The following is a 16,492-nucleotide window of genomic DNA, read 5'->3' on the forward strand; positions in this document are numbered from 1 at the left end:
TTCTCATTCAAATTAAAAATTAAAGTAGCCTTGAAAGGTAAGTACTCATGATTTATATGGAATGAAACTCCTTTAGAGAATTAAAAACAAGCTGGGTATAGTGATCCATGCCTGTAATACCAATACTTGGGAAGCTGAGACAGGAGTATCATAGGTTTGATGCCAGCTTCAGAACTTAGCAAGGCTCTGTTTCACACACACACACACACACACACACACACACAAAAAAAAAAAAAAAAAAAAAAAAAAGAAAAAAAAGAAAAGAAAAAGAAAATCAGGCTGGAGGGTATAGCTCAGGGGTAGAATGCCCTTGAGTTTAATCTCCAAAAACACAAAAATTAAGAAGCAAACAAAAAGCACCATTAGTTTTTCTTCTTATAACTTCTGCTAGAAACTCAATTAGTAGAAAAATTATTTACAACCATTTCAATTTCTATGTATGCATGTCTTGTCTGTATAGTGATTGCACAGTGAATTCATCAACAAAGGTTAATGTTTGATATCTAACTTTTGTCTTTGATATCAATTATAAAAACTATCATTATAAATTATTACCAATGTCATACTATTAACCAATTAATAGTCAAATAACCTAAATTCATTAATCGTAAGTAAAAGGGGAAAACTTCAGTAGGTCTATCAACAAAATATTTCTATTGGCCTCTGAAAATGGTTTTATTGTTTTACAAAACTAACAATTTTCTCTTTGCAATATCCTGCACTTTCCCCAAACTCAACTATGTTCTTTAGCAAGTGATGTTGTTAACAAGGGATAACATGGATAAGAATGCGCTGGGTCCTGGTAGCATGCTGAGAACCCCAGAAGAGAGGGTTGCACTAACAGGGGAAAGACCATTTACTGAGCTGTGATGGAAATTATGGTCTGTAAATAAATACAAGAACTTCATGAGATACCAAAAATGAGATAGTCTAATAAAGACACTAACCAAATGACCCTATGACCATATACCTAATAAGAAAAACTGTTCTCAATGGTCAAAATGATCATGAAAGCTATATTTTGTGTGTGCATTCAAATAAAAATAACATACACATATTAAAAGTATCACAAATTTAATGTCAAAGTTTGAATTCAAGTACAAAAATTAAATAACACATGATTTCAACATTAAAAACCATAACACTTCTTAAACAGTACAATGAATATCAAAAACACAAATAAAGCATAACTATAAAAACTTTAAATATATTAACAGTAAAATTATAATTTTTATAACAAACAATTATTAACTAAAATATTTATAGTTGTTTTCAAGGACCACAATATAAGATTGCTTTTTCTTTAGTACTGCACAAAATCTGCATCTTAATCTTTTTGCCTCATCATTTATTTCTACATAATAGTTAGCTGCTTCTACTTATGTAACTATTTCAATCTCCAATACAGATTTTGATCCTTGGTAATTAAATCTAGTATAACCATTGTCTTCAAGTAGTTTGTGTGAAATGCTATACTGCAGTTATACAAAAAAAGTAACAGTAATATTCTAAGGTCTATTACCTTCTCAGAAATTAAAATTTTAAAAGTTTAAAAAGAATAATAGCATTTGTTAAAACACTGAATAACTTTTTAAACTGCATTTTTATGAATCATATGTTACTGTGAATTAAAGCTGATATTTAGTATGTTGGAATAAATATATTATTTTAAAGCCAAATGTGCAAACCCGATTCTAAAATAAAACAATATTTTAATTTGCATGCTTTACACAAAGAATTCTTCATACTAATGTTTACAGATTTTCTTCAGAAGAATGAGGCCTGATTGGAGATATATAGTCGTTGTCCAATATGGCTGCCATTAGCAAGTGATATTGTTGGTGACAAGGGATAACTTGGATAAGAATAAGGCCTCGAAGTATAAGGAAGCACGCTGGGAGTCCCAGAAGAGAGGGTAGCACTAACAGGGGAAAGACTATTTACTGAGCTGCGACGTAAATTGTAGTCTGTAAATAAATACATGAACAATTATGCTGCACATCTTTATGGACACGAATTTAATTCAAAGAGAGAACACATTAACACTATAATCACACTTTAACATAATGTTCTAGCATTCAAAATCCTGATGATACTATATTGGTGGTAAAGATTATTTCACATTCTCTTTAATGCAAGTACTAATAAATTTATCAAGTCAGTATGAATGTTGGCATCACTGACCACTGCTTCAGAGATCTTACTAGGCAGTACTCCTAAAGAGCTTTTCTTTTTCTTTTTTATTTCCAAAACAAAAAAAGAGAACCTCTGATTTCTCTACAAAGAAGATTCTTTTAAATTTGGTTCTGATACTAAGGGGCAGTTCATAAAGAAAAGATAAAAAACAATGAATTCATAGATGCTTTTTTTTCCCTTTTTTTGGTGGGGAATGTATTAGTCATAAAACCAACAGAAACATTTACCCCTGGATTTCAGAAACATTTAATAGAAACTAATTGCCTAATATTTCATTATTTAAATGCTAATATAAACAATTATGTAACATAACACACCAATTTAACATTAGAGTCCTACTGGTACCACAGAACCATCTTTATAAAATAAACTTTGAGAAATCATTATCAACTTAATATAGAAAAATATCCAAAATGTAAACCAAATTGTTGAAACAATTATATCTGGAACAGTAATATTTGAGATATCACTGTTCCACAATAAATATTCATGTTAAACACCAATAATTTCCTGCTTAATTCTAATAATTATTTGTGTGTATATTAATGACCAAATTTATAAATTATGTACTTTCCAAAAACTCAACTATGTTCTTTAGAGTAAGCCAAAGGTGTGACAATGAATATAAAATGTTTATAAAAAAGTATGGTATTTCTAAAAATGGAAGAAAAGGCATCATGTAATCTAAAATGTAAAGTCTTTGTTCCTATAGTATTTTCCTAGTACTACAAACGAGGCCTATAGCATTGACTTAATGTTCTCATGGGACTTAATGTTTAGCCAACAGGAAGAGATCAACAGCAGGAGAATAAGCTCAAGCAACATCAGAAAGGACCTAATAATAGAGAAAATAAAAATCAGTTAAATATAGGATTAATTTCCAGTACTGTAAAACTCAAATCACAATAATTTCATAACTTTACTTTTTGTGGCATTGGGGACGGAAACAAGGGACCTTCTAACTCTGAGCTATACTCCCAGTCCAATTTTATTTCTTATTTGGAAACAGGGTCTCACTAAGTTGAGGAGGGTCTTACTAAATTGTCAAGGCTGGCTTCAAACCTGCAATCCTCCTGTCTCAGCCTCCCAAGTGCTGGGATTACAAATGTGTGCCACCATACCTAGCTCATTCATATTTATGAATGGTACCTAAGCTCAATAAAGCAGTTTGAGGAAAATATTTATACATTTAAAATATCCATTCAAAATATTTTCAGTATTTTGAAAATGGATGAGAAATTATTTTGATAATATTTTGCTTTTTTTTTTTGGTGGTGGTACTGGGGTTCCCGGAAGCTCTTCTACCTCCGGGCTACACTCCCAGACCTATTTTATATTTTGAAACAGGGTCTCTTAAGCCAGCGCGGCTAGCTTCGAACCTGAGCAATCCTCCTGTCTCCACCTCCCAAGCATGGGGATTACAAGCATGCGCCACCATGCCTGGCACAATATTTTGCTTTTTTAATATTCTAAGTAGAACGACTCCAGATTTAACATTTTCTTCCTTTTTAAATAATTCATTTCCCTATAAAGTATTAAGTATAAACTGAAACATTAATGCTCTTATATCTACTCAAATTATTTTGTAGTACTGGGGATTGAACCAGGGGCATTCTACCTCCATGCTATACCACCACGCCCAGCTCTGTTACTCAATCTTTAAAAAGTTCTGATTCTTGCCTCCTGGAGATTATTAATGCAAATACAGCCAAGGCCTTACTAACCACATACCTCTAATATACTTAGCTCTTAAATTTTACCAATGTGCTCATCTACAATATGATTTAGAAGGGCAGACTTCCACAGATAGAGAAATGTAATTTTTAAAGAGAAAATTTTTACTTTGAGTTTACATTCATTCAAGAAGTAATACAACCTGTTCATGAAATTGTGGATACAGAAGACACTTTCAGGGGAAGACTTCAAAAGAAGCTGTATAAATGGTTGGCTACTAGCATAATGCTTATTAGCATATCTGTATTTCTGACAATTTCCTACTACAAACCTTTATTAAACTTTGAACTTAAATAAACCCTAATCATATGTTATATTACTATATTTTAAAAGAAAATAAACTAAATTTGAGAAATTAGAAAATAAAATACATATTGGTCAAGATAATAAATAAAATCCACCTTGAAAATAGTGAGATCAGTCTAGAAATAGAATCATGTTTTCATTATATCTAATAAATAGTTTATATACTACTGGAAATTGAAAGCAGAGATTCTCATTAACATTTAATAATGAGTTTAAATTCCTGGCATATACTCCTTGCATATACTTACTTGCCTACACCTTAATTTTCCTTCTAATGAACATCCCACTGTTGCTCTCTAAAACTGGGATCCTTTTTTTTTTTTCCAAGATGAAGCCAATTTTATTTTATTTTATTTATTTATTTATTTTTGGTGGTACTGGGGTTCCTGGAAGCCCTTCTACCTCCGGGCTACACTCCCAGACCTATTTTATTTTTTTGGAAACAGGGTCTCTTAAGCTAGCGCGGCTAGCTTCGAACCTGCGTGATCCTCCTGTCTCCGCCTCCCAAGCACTGGGATTGCAAGCGTGCGCCACCACGCCTGGCTGAAGCCAATTTTATAATCACAAAAGTAGAAAGAAGGGACAGAACTATAAAGCACTGCATCAGAGAGAGGGGACACAGTGAAGTGCGCCTTGAAAGTGAGACACTGAAGTTTTTTAAAACAGAACAGTTTTAATAAGGATTCATTATCTCCCATCTTGCTTAACCAATAAGTCTTTTTACCTCACCCTGACCGAATACAGGCGCAGGCCCACCCATTATCTCCAGGTACAAGCCTTTGTTATGACCAAGATGTGTTATTTGGCTAACAAAGTCCGGGGTTACATGGTATAGGTCCTCTTTGAGGAAAGCCTGTACCATGCCCCCACTCCTGCATCCTTGGGTTGTTTTAGCTTTTTTTTTTTTTTTTAATCTCTCTCTATCTGATAGAAGGTATCTATTATGTAAACTTGTCTTTAGAGTATGGAGGCCCTAGACTACATATCTTGTGTGTACTGGGTAATCAATAATGGGTTCTCTTATCACCTTTAACATTCCATGTTTAGCTGGACTAACAGCTAACTTTTAGCTGACCAAGGTCAATATTGGCTGCAGCTCTTGGCTGAGAGCTTAGAGGCCTTCCCCTTTATTTGTTTGTTTCTTTCTTTCAGTACTGGGGATTAAACCCAAGTGACATTCTACCTCTGAGCTATACCCTCAACCCTTTATTTTTATTTTGAAACAGGGTCTTCCTCAGTTGCTAAGGCTGGTCTTGAACCTGTGCTCATCCTCTCTAAGCCTCTCAAGATTACAGATGTGCCAATGCACTCAGCTCCTTCTTCCCTTCTTAATGATAAAACAGCCAACTTCAGAATTTAAGGTTTATACTTTTGTGTTATTCAACCGTATTAACATTTAAAATGGAGGGTCAATTTTTACATGATAATATACACCATACATGTTCATTTCAATGAGTTGTGATAAGCATATAAATCTATGTAATCCACACTCAAAACAATAAATAAAACATATCCACCAATTCATAAGTTACTTAATGTCCCTTTTCAGTCAACTGCCCTTCTGTTAGGAATAACCACTTTCTGATTTCTATCACCATAGTCTGATTTTACCTGTTTTGGGACTTCATTTGTTATTTTAAAATATTTTTTATATCTAGTTTCTTTCAATATTAATTTGAGATTCATGTCATGTCATGTATTTCAGCAGTTTGCTCCCTTTTTATAGTTGGATGTTATTTCACTGTATAAACATACCACAATTTATTTATTTTTATTTCTTTGGGGAAAAGGGAATGGAACTACTCTGTCGTAGTTTAGATAATGATTTCAAAATTCTCCACTATGATCATTTTATATTCAAAATAGTAAAATGTAAGAAACGTCTTCACCCATATTTAAGATTGACAACATTTTGACCACACCTATTCCAACATGTAAAAATGCAACTTATTGTACTTTTAATTTTAATTTCTTATAACTAATAATGTGGTCACCACTATATAACATCTTTAACAAAGTATCTGTTTAAGTACTCTGCTCCTTTTTATTGGCTTTATCGTTTTATTTTTGATATAGCATTTTTGATTAATCAAATTCTCTAATGCAAAAGCACAAACTAAGAAAGATTGAGCCCTTAAAAGTATATAATTCAAATGACCTCTTTCATATCAATGAAAGGTACAAAAAAAGTGACTAACCCATACTCCTACAGCTAAATGGAGAACAAACAAGTTAAAAATAAGACTTCCTATTTCTAGGGAAGTATTATATCCATTGGATCAAGCTTTTCTACTTTAGCAATCTTAACAAGGATTTTGAAGTAAAGTGTGTCAAGAGGTTATTATGGGCAGGAAGATAGAAGTAAAGTTGGTACCGCTCAAAGTTGCCAGAATTTGACTTGCACCTACCAACTTCCAACAGTTCCCATTTTAACCCACGAAGCTCTGAATTTCTTTCTCACTAATGTTTTTGTAATATTTTACTTGAAGGAAAGGAATGAAAGTAACTGCTAATATAATGAGCTACTATAAATTTATTTTTTATCAAATTATACATAATTTCATATTGATGTTCTGAATAAAATATTTTCAAAGAAGAACTTTATCTAAAGAATAGTATATAGGCTCAACCATAAGTTCCAATTCTATTCAAAACTTTTCAGATGAAGTATGAGTAGGAAAAGAGCCACATGTGAAATAAGAGCAAGTATAAAAATGGGCAGTGCATAGGCCATGTATCTGTTTACGTGGCTATTATCATTTTAGGTTTAATATATTTCTTTGTTCAAAACAGAGACTGTCTAGTAATGAGTAGAACCAACAAGTTTCTCGTGAAGATAATGGATATAATAATTTATTGAATTTCTGATTTTATATCCATTTCTATCTTACAGTTTTATTTTTCATTTTGAAACAGGGTATCATATGATGCTAAGGGCCTAAGTTGCTGAGGCTGGCTTGGAACTGCGATCCTCCTGTCTCAGCCTCCAACTACTAGAATTTCAGGCAAGCACCACTATGCCCAACTCAAACTGCACTATTGCTGCTTTTCTGTCTTAAATAAAGATGGGGGAAAGGCTTAATAGAGATTTTCACATGAATTCAAAGTATCTTTTTGGCTGTTTTTTTTTTTTTGTATTTCTGACCACTCTACTTATTCACTATTAAAAAGTATATTCCTCATAATTGGTTTCTGTCTTCTCCCTTTTAGTTATGCAAATTATTTCACCACATCAGCACATCCACCTTTCTTTTTGTTGTACTGTAAGTGTTCGATTCAGTGGCTATTGGTACACTCACAAAGTTGTATAACTAATACCATTCTTACCGAATTACTTCAACATTCTAAACAGAAGCTCAGTTCCATTAACAGTCATTTCTCATCTTCTCCCTCCTCCACCTCAGCAAACAATAATTTATTAAACTTGCTTATTATGGATTATATTTTTTTTGTATTTAAAAGATATGTTAATACTTTTACGGTATATTATTGTCTCACAACATAATATATTTCGTAGTAAGAGTGACATACATGCACACAGCATTCCTAAGCTTTCTCCAGGCTTCCTCCTCACTACTCCTCCCTCCCTTCCCCATAAAGGATATTGAGATTGGTATTGGCATTCTCATTATATGTATATAATGGACTTTTCAAATAAATACATATGGGACTATAATTTCTGTCTTTGAAATTAGCTTCTTAGCAAAATGTTTTGAAGATTGATTCATAACGTATTTATCAATTCTCTTTTATGTCTTAATATTTCATTGTGCAGATAAAATTAATTTCTATTTATTCATCCTTCAGGTGACAGATATGTAAGCAGTTTTTACCTTTGGACTATTATAAATAATGATGCTAAAATGTGTACAAATTTCTGTGTAGATTATATATTTCTGATTCTCTTAAGTAAATATCTAGGCTTGAAATTGCTGAAATGCATTAGTAACTCTACATCCACCTTTTTGAAGAACTATCAAACTTTCTCCATATGACTAATCTATTTTACACTCCAACCAACATGCATGCAGAATAGACACCTGATCTTTCATCTATGAAACACAATTCCTAGGCCTATAATACCTATTTTAAGCATTTTTTACATCTATGTTGACTCTTTATTGAAATAATTTTAAATTTATTTCACCATTTTATCATCTCAATTTCTAATATTCAATAACAATAACTTTCATTGAAATATTTAGATTTTGCCTATAAAAAATTATATTTTTCATTTCCAGAATGTGACATATGGTTTTATTAAGTACAGAGATACACATCTTCAACAATGGAATCTTTACTGTTTAAATTTCCATCCTAGTGCAAAAACCAAGAGAGCTAGCTATAAAACAGAGAATGTATTTCTGAAATCTGATGACTATTTAGCATCTCATAATCTATGAAATATTTTTAAATTATTAATCAGAAAAATTTACATATACTTTTGACTAGAAAACATACATTTTAACTTTACCTTCCCTCTTATAATCAAAGTTTTTTAGAAAAGGTATTCTTAAGCCAGGTATGGTGGCACATGCCAGTACTTAGGAGGCTGAGATGGGAAGATCATAGGTTCAAGATCAGCTTCAGAAATTCAGTGAGACTTTGAGTAAACTAGCAAGACTCTGTTTCAAAACAAAAAATAGAGAAAGGGCTAGAGGTGAAAGTCCAGAGGTAGAATGGCCCTCTACTTAATTTCCCCAATCAGGCTTACAACAAAATGCAAGAAAGGACCAATGTGTTTTTCTAAGACTAGACCCAGAGAGAAGCTAATATACTTAAGATGATTTTAAAGAAGACTGACTCTACTAATCTTTGTATTAAAAGGCTGAATAAAAAAGTTACCTGTTTTTAACTCCTTTCCTTATAAAGTTCCAGTTATTGTTCTCCATCAACTTAGGGGAAAAATCATCTGCTTTTGTTTTAAAACCAAATATACAATATATTTTCCCAAATAATTTTGAAATAATGGTATGAGCTTTAGATTCTCACAGTAAAACTTTATCAATATATAATAATAATCATAAACAATGTTTATGATATTTGTACCCTTAAGATACTAGAGCTGTCTAAATCATCTAAAAATGATTTTAATCTTCGAAATATTTTAACTTTTTAAAGATTTTTTAGAGTTCAAAATTACATAAAATGTACACTAGGTGAATGCCTAGAAAAGAATATGGAAGAAAGAAGAGATTACTAAGGGTATGATAACTTTTAATGGAAATAGAAATGTTTGTATTCTTGATTGTGGTGTCACTGCAGATGTATATAAATAAATCAAAAGTATACTTTAATTGCACACAATTTATTGTATTTCAATTATGCCTCAATAAATGTATAAAAACATAAAAATAAAACAATGGTGCTTCTTTTGGTTACTTGCAGTATTTCCCAACCCTATCCCATCCAATTCAAGTACAAGCATCTCTAAACAAGAATCTCTGAGCAAACTAATCTTGGAAGAAGTTTGGAATAGAGAAGTTTGAAAGAAAAACAGACTACTATTATAATTATTTAATATGCTAAAAGGCATGGTCATTTTATAAGGGGAGTATACAGTACCATATTCTCTCATACTTGTTTAAACTTATTTATTTATTTATTTATTTATTTATTTATTTATTTATTTATTTAGGTGGTACTGGGGTTCCTGGAAGCCCTTCTACCTTCGGGCTACACTCCCAGACCTATTTTTACATTTTTATTTGGAAACAGGGTCTCCTAAGCCAGCGCGCGCGGCTGGCTTCGAACCTGCGCGATCCTCCTGTCTCTGCCTCCCAAGCGCGGGGATTACAAGCGTGCGCCACCACGCCCGGCTTGTTTAAAGTTTTAAAATCAGTTATTTTTCCAGGCATGGTGGCAGAGGCATGTCACTTAGCACAATCCTGGTTACTTGGTATAATCCTGGTACATGGGAGACTAAGACAGGAGGATGACAGCAGTTGAGAAACCCTTAGCAACTTAGCAAGACCCAGTTTCAAAATCAAAAGGTCTAGAGGTGTAGGCCAGAGGTAGAATAACCAAGAGTTCAACTCCTGGTACCAAAAATATTTTTTCCACTAAAAAACTTGGTAAACCATTTTGAGAAGAACATTAATGGGGATAATACATAATGGGAAAACATAAAAAATAAAACAGCTTTCAACTGTGCTAAAACACAATCACAAACTTAAATGCCTGTAGAGGCCAAGACACATAAACAAAAAATAGGAGTGCCAAACACAAAACAATAAACGCTTATTTCCACTGAAATTAAGTCCAATTGCTTTCCTGTCGATGAATTAAAGAAGCCAAGCAGACAATATCTAGATTTTCCAGTTTGCTACCTTTGTGCCAAGACAGAATTATGTCAAACTTCTTTTAATGCTATAGTTTCTAAACCACCTGGAAAGAGAATAACAGCAGCCCTAGAGATGAAAACTTACTAGCAAGCTAGGCTTCAGAATAGGCTGAAAAGTGAAGAGATATAAAAGCCTTAGAAAACAGAGTAAATCTTTTTGAGTTTCATTTCTGTCAGTTAAAATCAGTTCTCATAATTCAAAGTTTAAACGATAAGAAATTCTAAAGAATATAATTCTAAGACCAATATAATATATTTGAACTTTAGGCTAAGATTTAAGATTGATTTAAAAAAAGCTTTATGTCCCAAGTATAATAAATATGTTTCTCTTTGTATCTGAAGTATAGGTTGCATTAATAAAAGTGGCTAATATTTACTGAGCACTAAATACCTAAACAACTATATGAAAGGGCAGTACAATTCAATCCTTATAACTGCTTTAAAAGTATTCTTATCCCCTTTGACAATGAGAAAATTGAAATATAAAAAGGGAAAATAACTTGACTCAAGGACAATAAACAAATACATGCATTGCTTCCCAGAAACCTGAACACTATCTTTGTCTCTACATGTAAAAAGAAGTTTGGTGGTCCAGAAGTCATTGCAGCCTGACAGATACACACTGCCATGACCCAACTTGTGGCACAGGCACCAGTCAAACTAGGTTACTTATTAGGAAGGGTGTGGGGAGCAAGTACATTCATGGACTTGAATGGAACAAAAGAAAGGACTACTGCATGATAAAGAAGACAGTTTAGCTTCTAGCAGTAAATGGGGAAAAGAAAATCTTGGAGAAAGCTAGTAGGGAGTCAAAATGGGAAGAGGCTGGGATGGATGGTAAAGGTCTTGGAGTACTAAGTTAGAGAATAAATATTGTGTTAAAAATGTTTGGATAGTAATAATCTTCACTCAACATAAACTACCTTTAACATCTGACTGAAGCTTATCTTTCTCAGTACCTAGGGGAAAAATTAAAACAGTGAATCTTAGAAAATGTTATTATTTTAATCTGTTCCAAAAGAAATTTACTTTAGTAAGATAAAAAATTTACTCTAATTTTTAGGTAAGTTTGACAAATATTGGATAATCTAAATATAAACTCATCCCAGTTATATATTTATAATACTTTTTATCATCTTGGTGGTTCAGTACATATTAGCATGTTCAAAGTTTTAAAAAGACAAAATAAGCCGAACTTTTTAAAAAACTGCTTAGTCAGAGATGATAGTGCACACCTGTAATCCTAGAACTTAGGAGGCTGAGACGGGAGGATCACATGTTAGAGGAGAGCCGAAGCAACCTAATGAGACTTGTTTCAAAACAAAAAATAAAATATTGCTGGGAGTGTAGCATGGAGGTAGAACTTTGCTGGGTTCAATCTCTGGTACCATTAAAAAATAAGAATAAACGCCGGGTGTGGTGGCACACTCTTGTAATCCCCGCGCTGGGGAGGCGGAGACAGGCAGAGACAGGAGGATCGCGCAGGTTCGAAGCCAGCCGCGCTGGCATAAGAGACCCTGTTTCCAAATAAAAAGTATAAAATAGGTCTGGGAGTGTAGCCCGGAGGTAGAAGGGATTCCAGGAAACTCAGTACCACCAAAAACAAAAAAAAAAAGAATAAAAATTTTGCTTAATGAGACTAACCAATACAGCCATTATAAACAAAATATTTCACAAGGTCTTAAGGTCTTATAATTCTAAAATCCTAAGAATAACTTAAAACTGGCTTTTGTTAAAACTGAATATATCACAATATTCCTAAGATACTTTTTCTTACCTGCTTATTTTCTCCAAATTCTTCTGCATAGGTCCAGGCTGAAGAGATTGTGTTCCCTGTCTGTAAGCAGTGAAGACAGAAAATAATTGAGTCTTTAGATTGATGTTACCCCTATCTTGGAAGTGCATGGAATCCTTGATAACTTTAGTTAAAAACCTTTTGATCGGTAAATAGAAAAATAAATTTAGAGACAAAGAAACAAGTGGCAAATATTTCTGAATTCTATAAAGATGTATAGAGAACACTATTTTCATTACTAAGTAAAAATTATAGTTAATACATGATTATAAAAAATACATTTATCTTTCTGAGCCAAATAAATTCTTAGTAATTGGTCTTTCCATTAAAAACTACCATAACTAAGAAAGGACTTTAAAAAAAATGAGACTGCCAAATTTCTACAAAATAGAGGGCCAAAGAATATAAGGCAATTTGAAAAATAAATGTTGTATTAGGTTTAGTTATTTTATATAACAAGTATTATACTCTTCCTGCTTCAAGAGAAAAAAATACTAAAAAAGTATTTTTAATACTAAAAATTATTTTTCTTGCCAACAGCTAATGTTACTTGAGACTTAATTTAACCATATATATTACCAATGTAACCTTCCATCTATTTTAGTGGTTATCTCATTATATATCTTGAAGCTTTCTTTTAAGGATTCATATCTAATTCTATGCTAATAAGCTTTGCATAAAAGTATTAACAAGTGAATTTTTTTGCAAAAAAAACTAATGTGGGTTTTTAAATAACCATTTAAATAACTCAGCAAAGATTTTTAGATGATGAACTAGTAACATTAACCAACTTGTTTTTAAATATTAAAACAAAAAAATGTCTATCTGAAAGCACTGAGAATAGCCAATATTGTGGCAAATTAGTTATAATCTGGACATGAAGAAACCTCAACAAAAAGCACATCTTTGGGAGGCACATCTCCACAAGGGTTGGTCAATTCCCATGGTGAAGATGAGAAGAAAAGGCAAGAAGAGATGGACAAACTTCGAGGTTGGCAAGACAAAAGAGAGGAAGGGCTACTAATGAGGGATGACTAGAAGCCAGAGTAAAACTGAGCCAGAAATAGACCAAATTCAACTTTATATTTATTACATTGAAATACAGGATTGCCAGTTCTTTGGCACCAAAATAAATCCTTTCTGGCACCAAAATAAATCCTTTCTGAATAAAGTTAATATCATGCTATCCTTCAATACAATTTTTCATAGGAGTATCTGGCATTCAACACAAAATAATCAAGGGTAGCCAGGTATGGTGGGGTATGCCTATAATTCTAGCACTTGGGAGAATATGACAGGAGGATTGCAGGTTGGAGGCCAACACATGTACCTTAATGAGATCCTGTTTTGAAATAAAAATTAAAAAGGTCTGTGAATGTAGCTCAGAGGTAGAGCATTTCTGAGTTCAATCTCAGTAATAACAACAACAACAACAACAACATCAACAATAACAACACTGAGAGGAGCAGGAGGAGGAAAAATCATACCAAGAGATGAAACAGTATCACCAAAAACCCAACAGAAACAATAGTAACCAGTAACAGACCTCCAGGGTATGTAGAAAGCTCAAGAAAATATGAGATAAACAATTCTGGAAGAGAATGGACATCATTAAAAAAAAAAGTCAAAATGAAATTCTACAATTGAGAAATAAATCCAAACAAATGATTTTATTAGCATGTAAGACAAAGATAATAAATCCATAAGCCAAAAGACAGGTAAGAAGAAAATCTTCAGATGAATTTGCAAAAGGATATAAAATACAGAATATGCATAGAAAATACAGAAGAAATATAATCCATATGTGAGACAGAGTTAAAAAAAAACCCAACACAGCTTTAACTGGAATAAAGAGGGAGAAAATGAGACAAAAAGTAGCATCTAAAAACAGAATAACTAGACCTTTCTAAAGTAAGTAAATAATAAATTAAAAGACTGCTAACCTAGAAAAAAAAGCCCAATTAAATGGCAGGTACATAAAAATACAATCAAGAGAAAGCCAGGATAACTTGTCATCAGCATATGCATAAAAGAAATATGAGTAAGGGTTCTTTAAGCAGAATAAACAATCCTGGTAGAAGCTTGAAGATGTAGGAGGAAAGAAATGCAAAGAAAAATATAAATGACTATAAATATATATTAACTCGAAAAGTTATTATAATTATTATGGGATTTAAATGTTTATGGTTTAAAACACATAGATATACCAATGACAGTATTTAGAGTAAAGGAAATGCCGGGTTTGGTGGTGCACACTTATCATCCCATTATGGGAGGCTGAGACAGGAGGATAGCAGGTTTGCAGCCAGTCTCAGCTACTTAGTACCTCAACAACTCAGTGAGAGCCTGTTACAAAATAAAGAATAAAAATAGGACTGTGGCTGTGGATTGGAGGTAAAATGCCCCTGGGTTCAATCCCTAGTTCTGCTAAATGAATAAATAAAAAACTAGTAGAAGAAATAAAAGTTAAAGTATAATAAATTTATTATATTATCTGGAGTATGATAAAAGTATTAATACTAAACTTAAGAATGCATGTTAAAGTTTATAGGGTAATCACTAGAAGAACAATAAAAGTGGTAGGACTAATAGAGCTAAAGAAATAAAACACATAACTCATAGTGGGGGGCATTTTATAGCCTTCAAATGCATATAAAAGGTTAAAAATGTTAAACATAGATGGCTTCCTAAGTGTTATTCCATAGAAATTAAAAATGACAAAACACCAATCATATATAAACTTCCAGAGAACAATAAAAGAGGAAAAAAATTCATTTGTTTTTATGAGGGAAAATAATGTGCCAATCTCACTAATGGAGACTGATAGAAAAATCCTAAAGAAAATACCAAATCAAAGTTAGTAAATATAAGTCATGGACATACTGGGTTTATTTCAAAAGTACTTAGTTGTTCTAATATTCAGAGAACAATCAATCAATTTACTGGATTAAAAGAATACAATAATGACAAAATTATCTAAACAGACACAGAATAGTAGATAAAATCCTTCACCCACGATTTTTTAAAAGTTAGAAACAGAATGTAATATAATTAAGTGATAAGATTTCTATAAAGTTCTAGTGAACATTCTACCTTAATGGAGAAATATTTAAAAATTTGATAAAGACGCATTCTAATAATCATTTGTATTCAATGTTGGACAAGCAGTTCTAGCCAATTCAATAAGGCAAGTGGGAAAAAATAGTATAAGGATAGAAAAAAAAACTCATTATATGCAGCTGACATGACTATGTAAATAACCTGAAAGTACTAGAATCAAGCCATTAGAATCAAATAAGTTGTATCCAATTGATTAAAAATAAATTGTCTTTTCAATACCATAATTTGGAGGGGGAAAAAAGGGTACCAGAGGAAGCCATAGGAGCTCCCTAAGAGTGAATTAATTGGAAGTTTTAGAGTGGCAAATTGAAGTAGAAGATGGTGGGAAAATGCTGGCAGGCAGTTGGGTGAGATAGTAAGTAGATTCAAGCCAAATATATGGTTTCTAGAATAGAAAATTAATAAAAGCAACAGTGGCTCAGTGAGGGAGGGGAAGCTCCCCTCCAAGAATCCAAAACAGACTCTCTCATGGAGTTTTGGAAAAACAGATGACCAAAATATTAGTAACCTGAGCAGAAACTAAACCCTGAAACTCCAACGGTGCCTATATAGGATGCTCTCTACCAGGAGACTTGGCACTTCCCAAGAAAAGAGCAGGGAAGTAGCAACAGCTTGAAGGGACTCTCTCTGGGCTCCTTGAAGCAGCAGCCTAGGAATCTCATTTTTGTTTTTCAGATTCTGCTCTTTTGTTTTTTTGGGGGGGTTGTATTTGTATTTGCTTCTCACCTAAGAGCCACTTACGCTCTACTTTTTACTGGATTAATGGGTTCACCGAATAATAAGAATGTGACTCAGAAATAGAAATGAGACTGTGAATCAGATTAGGAAAAAATTTACAAATGACCAGTAGATCAACAGATCAGTCTACAGAACATAAGGTGTTGTCATTTGAAATTAGCTGTCTGATCTCTGAGATAAGGAATATGGCTGACTGGGTTGGTGAACTGGGACAGATTAGGGTCAGTTGAGAGGTAGAGACACTATTACCACCACATCCT

General features: G+C 32.7%; 1 protein-coding gene across 2 annotated transcripts in view; it reads right to left on the reverse strand.

Annotated features, from left to right (window-relative positions):
• Positions 1-1,767: 1,767 nt before the first annotated feature.
• Positions 1,768-16,492, reverse strand: part of RBM46 (RNA binding motif protein 46) — a gene marked incomplete at both ends in the record, with an annotated part of 42,927 nt that continues 28,202 nt past the window's right edge. The window contains one exon of one of the 2 annotated variants that reach the window (XM_080697939.1): positions 1,768-1,967. In XM_080697939.1, the coding sequence (XP_080554065.1) occupies positions 1,768-1,967 (200 nt within the window). Of the gene's footprint in view, positions 1,968-12,360; positions 12,417-16,492 lie in introns of those variants that run through there. The other variant, XM_080697940.1, reaches the window with a different exon arrangement.

This window comes from Muscardinus avellanarius (assembly GCF_963383645.1).
Source record: "Muscardinus avellanarius genome assembly, chromosome: 6".
NCBI lineage: Eukaryota > Metazoa > Chordata > Mammalia > Rodentia > Gliridae > Muscardinus > Muscardinus avellanarius.